General features: G+C 43.9%; 3 protein-coding genes across 3 annotated transcripts; all 3 read right to left on the bottom strand.

Moving 5' to 3' along the window:
• Nucleotides 1-550: 550 nt before the first annotated feature.
• LOC147471662 (uncharacterized) lies at nucleotides 551-1,992 on the bottom strand. Its single transcript, XM_086537453.1, has 4 exons — nucleotides 1,884-1,992; nucleotides 1,525-1,637; nucleotides 1,293-1,433; nucleotides 551-1,135 (listed from the first exon to the last, which is right to left on the bottom strand). Exons 1-4 carry the CDS (start codon nucleotides 1,990-1,992, stop codon nucleotides 551-553), a joined length of 948 nt encoding a protein of 315 aa, XP_086393579.1.
• Nucleotides 1,993-2,005: 13 nt separating this feature from the next.
• On the bottom strand, nucleotides 2,006-2,350 carry LOC147471663 (uncharacterized). Its single transcript, XM_086537454.1, has one exon. It carries the CDS (start codon nucleotides 2,348-2,350, stop codon nucleotides 2,006-2,008), a length of 345 nt encoding a protein of 114 aa, XP_086393580.1.
• Nucleotides 2,351-2,757: 407 nt separating this feature from the next.
• On the bottom strand, nucleotides 2,758-3,801 carry LOC147471664 (uncharacterized). The gene has a single exon (XM_086537455.1). The coding sequence runs from the start codon at nucleotides 3,799-3,801 to the stop codon at nucleotides 2,758-2,760; it is 1,044 nt and encodes a 347-aa protein (XP_086393581.1).
• Between the last annotated feature and the right edge of the window lie 301 nt (nucleotides 3,802-4,102).

Below are 4,102 nucleotides of genomic sequence, written 5' to 3' on the forward strand. Positions count from 1 at the left end.
CGGAGGAGTATAGTATCATAACATCATTGTGATGTTATCCAACTAATCATATTTATCATAGCTTAATACTTCGGGCCATTTATAATCAGTTACATTAACTATTCGCATAAGTAATAACAATAAAGATATAATGGTATCAATACATACACGTTGCGGGCACAGAAACACCTCAGTTCACTCTTGCGTGCGCTAATCCTCGGAGATGTGGTCTCTATGGTACTGTGTCTCGTACTGCCTATCCTCGACTGTTTATGCTTTTCCTTCGCTCTATGTATGTGGTCCTACACAGCCTATCGTGGCTTCGTCAGCACAGGAAAACAAGGTAGTACTGTTCGTGATACGTAAACACATCTTCGGTGATAAATGCGTGGGGCCATGTGGTGCGGTTGTTTATGTGGGGTCATTCGGTGACACCAGCTGACCTGCTACACCCTATCCATCGCTAGTTGCCACAGAGGCGTAAGCCACTTACTAAATCTATGACCGTACTGTGTCTGTTAACAGTACGGCGATAACACTCCCCCTACTTTAGGCGATTCACGCCCAAATATCACTTTGTTAAATCTTGACCATCACACTCAAGAAGACAGAGTTTCACGACTGGCCAGAGCGGGAGGCCAAGGCTGGTGCGCACCTGCACCTTCCGGACAAGACCATCTTCACTAGGTATAACTTTGGAGACGCGACCCATCCTCCATCTGTTCCTGGGAAGCAGTGGGTCAACTAAAAGAACGAGGTCCCCAGAGTGGAAGTTTCTTGATGGAGAAATCTTCCGATGGCGCATGCGGAGTGTATGCAGATATTCAGATCGCCATCGAACCCAGAATCTATCAGCCAGAAGCTGAGTATGTTGCCATCGTCGTCGTAGGGCATCACCAGGGGATAAGCCTCCCAAAGGTAGGGTGTTACCTAATTCTGCTCGAAGTATATGATTCGGCGTTAGAGCTTCAAGATTAGATGGGGAATCTGAGAGTGCAGTGAGGGGCCTGGAGTTAAGCGTTGCCTCAACCTCACAAAACAGAGTGTGTAAGCACTCATCATCAATTTTTTGTACACCAATGATTGAGGACAGGACTTTCCGGACAGACCGAATTTGCCTCTCCCATACACCTCCCATTTGTGATGCCATGGGAGGCTGGAAATACCATTCAATACCACATTGCTTTAAAGTCTTGTCTATCTTGTTACATACTGGTGAATGCCTCTTTCAGTTCTTTATCAGCCCTTAGGAAATTAGAACCCCCGTCAGAATAAATCTTTTCCGGCATTCCCCTCCTGGATGTAAATCGAACCAGAGCATTGAGGAAGGCATCTGAATCTAAAGAATGCAGTACCTCAATATGAACAGCTCTGGAATTGAAGTAAGTGAAGATGCAGCCATATCGTTTCAATATATGATGCATGTGTGCCACGAAAAAAGGGGCCGAAACAGTCTACGCCAGAAAATGTGAAAGGTGGTCTTCCAGATGTAATTCGTTCTGTCGGCAAGTCCCCTTGTCTTTGCTGTGAAGATCGGCTGTTTACCCTACGACATGTAATACAAGAGCGTAGAACTTTATCAATAGTGGTCCAACTAGCAATAATCCAGTAGTGACGACGTAAGGATGCTAAAGTGTGCTCCCTACCAGCATGGCTAACTAGAATGGAGTGCACATCACGTACTATCAACATTGTAATATGGTGATTCTTCGGCAGAAGAATGGGTCCTAAAGTATCCTTTGGTTCATGTATCTGTCAAACTCCCACTCATATGATTCCATTCTCATCAAGACTTGGCTCCAATCTATATATGTGACTACGTCGTGGCAGGATTGTTCCTGATTGGAGAGCTAGTAACTCTTTGTTGAAACTGCTGCGTTGAAATACTCGGATGATGCACTCACGAGCACTTTGAATTTCAATAACTAAGTCGGTGCTCCCCTTGATGGGATTTCCGAGATGCAAACCAAGAGCAGAATCTGCAAAGCCAGGCAATTGCTCTTTGGAGAGCATACTTTGATGAGAATCAAGTAAATAGACTGTCGATCAGACTAGGTTTTTCCGTATGAGTGGCAGTGACAACAATATCTCCTTTTACTTCAGGATCATCAACTAGTGTCTCTAGAACTTTAGAGGATTGTGGCCAGTATCTCAGGGGCTGCCACAGGAATTCTGCACCATTTTTCCATCTTCCACCAACTAGTAATTGTTCAGCAATCAGACCCCTGGTTGCATCATCTGCTGGATTGTCTGCAGAACAAACATACCGCCATTGTGCAGGGTTTAAGTGTCTATGGATCGTTCCCAGCCTGTTGGAAATGAATGTGTAAAATCGACGATTGCTGCTTTTGATGTACTGAAGGACGATCATGCTGTCTCACCAGAAAGTCGATTGTTTCACTGGTTGCTGAAGCTCCCATCTGCTTCGACCGCCATGACTGCAGCACAAAACTCAAGCCTAGGTATAGATAAGGTCTTGATAGGAGCCAGTCTGGCTCGGGCAAGAAACAGTTCACAATCTATAAGATTATCCTCGGTTGTGAAATGTACATAAGAGGCGACAGCATAAGCGGCTTGTGAGGCATCACAAAAATGGTGTAACTCGATCCCTTTAGATGATTTGAAGTCCTTTAGATGATTTGAAGGCTAATTCTTGGTCCCAACTGACCTTTCGGCGCACTTCTTGAAAAATTATCTTTGCTCACACTGTAAATGGGGACAGTACACCTAATGGGTCATACACCGGGCTCATTATGCTAAGAATATGCCATGCACATGTCATGGCAGAGGGTGTGGTTGTTCCTTTAAAGTATCATTGTGTAAATCCCATATCATACCAAGTTCTCTGTCGAAAGGGAGGTCTCCAAGTAGATTCACATCTATAATAGAGGTATTTCTTTCTGTTGGTGATATCGAAGCTATGACTGCTCTTGAATTGCTTAACCACTTCATTAGACGGAAACCCCCATATTTCAATTTCCGTTGCAACTGTTGAACATAATCAATAGCAACCTTGTCAGAATGTGTAGAGAGAAGTAAGTCATCAACATAAAAGTTTCTCTTAGCTTCCTCCATCATGACATTTCTTCTACTCTCGAGTGTTTTGTGTAAGGCAAACGAAGCACATGCGGGACCCCATACCCCTCCAAACAAATGTACAGTCATCTGGTATGAGATGGGATCTCTTTTCAGATCTCCCTCTGGCCACCATAAGAACCTTAATACATCACGATCTGGGGTTGATACAAACACTTGATGAAACATAGCCTCAATATCAGCTGCTATTGCTATTTTTCCTTCCCTGAATCTGAGGAACATCCCCAAGAGATCGTTGGTTAGATCTGGTCCTTGAAAAACTTGACTGTTCAGGGAGATCCCTTTGAAGGCAGCAACACAGTCAAAAACTATTCTAGTTTCTTTTGGCTTGTTGGGGTTAAAAACCGGGTGATGGGGGAGATACCACGTTTTACCTGGAGTCCTAGTATTGTCGTCAACTACCTCTGCATAACCCATTTTAATGAGAGTGCTCATTTCGTCAATGTATTTCAGTCTTAGTTCATCGTCACGACTGAGCCAGATCCCTAGTGACATGAACCTTTTGAATGCCATGGTTTTATTGTTTGGTGGCTCAGGAGCTTCATTCCTAAACGGTATAGGAAATTGGTAGTGAGAGCCCACCCACTCTCCCTGAGCTTCCCACATTTTCAAAACTTTCCAGTCTTCCACAGATTTCCCTTTTTCCTCTGGGTCTTCATGGCCCTCTCTATTCCAAAACTGTTTCACTCTTTTGTCTAGTGTTGCATCCCTTTGTGTTTGCTCCATTGTCTCATCTATGAATTCCTCCAATGGTGCAGCCTCACTTCACCTCTATTCATTGGTCCATTAATTATCCAACCCAGCTTAGTTCTCAGTGTGTATGGATCCCCATCACGACCTCTTCTAATTTCTAGCAGCATTATCAAGGAAGCAGCATCTTGTCCAACTAACAATTCCACAGCTAGTTGAGTGATTTGGCCTTGTATTGGTGCCAAATCCTGAAGATGAGACCAACAAGATGTTTTGCCTGGTGAAGCTTTTGCATTTCTAAGACCATGAAGAAATAAATTTAGGACGATGATTCTAT

Source organism: Penaeus japonicus, unplaced genomic scaffold, assembly GCF_977035675.1.
Source record: "Penaeus japonicus unplaced genomic scaffold, GWHDUDI00000001_assembly GWHDUDI00000006, whole genome shotgun sequence".
In the NCBI taxonomy this organism is placed as follows: domain Eukaryota; kingdom Metazoa; phylum Arthropoda; class Malacostraca; order Decapoda; family Penaeidae; genus Penaeus; species Penaeus japonicus.

Coding starts and splice junctions, on each gene's coding strand:
- LOC147471662 (XM_086537453.1), bottom strand. CDS start 1,992: ATGCTCTCCAAAGAGCAATTGCCTGGCTTTGCAGATTCTGCTCTTGGT. Junction 1,638..1,883: donor TATTGAAATTCAAAGTGCTC/GTGAGTGCATCA, acceptor ACTCCATTCTAG/TTAGCCATGCTGGTAGGGAG. Junction 1,434..1,524: donor CTTGTATTACATGTCGTAGG/GTAAACAGCCGA, acceptor TTTCTGGCGTAG/ACTGTTTCGGCCCCTTTTTT.
- LOC147471663 (XM_086537454.1), bottom strand. CDS start 2,350: ATGATCGTCCTTCAGTACATCAAAAGCAGCAATCGTCGATTTTACACA.
- LOC147471664 (XM_086537455.1), bottom strand. CDS start 3,801: ATGGAGCAAACACAAAGGGATGCAACACTAGACAAAAGAGTGAAACAG.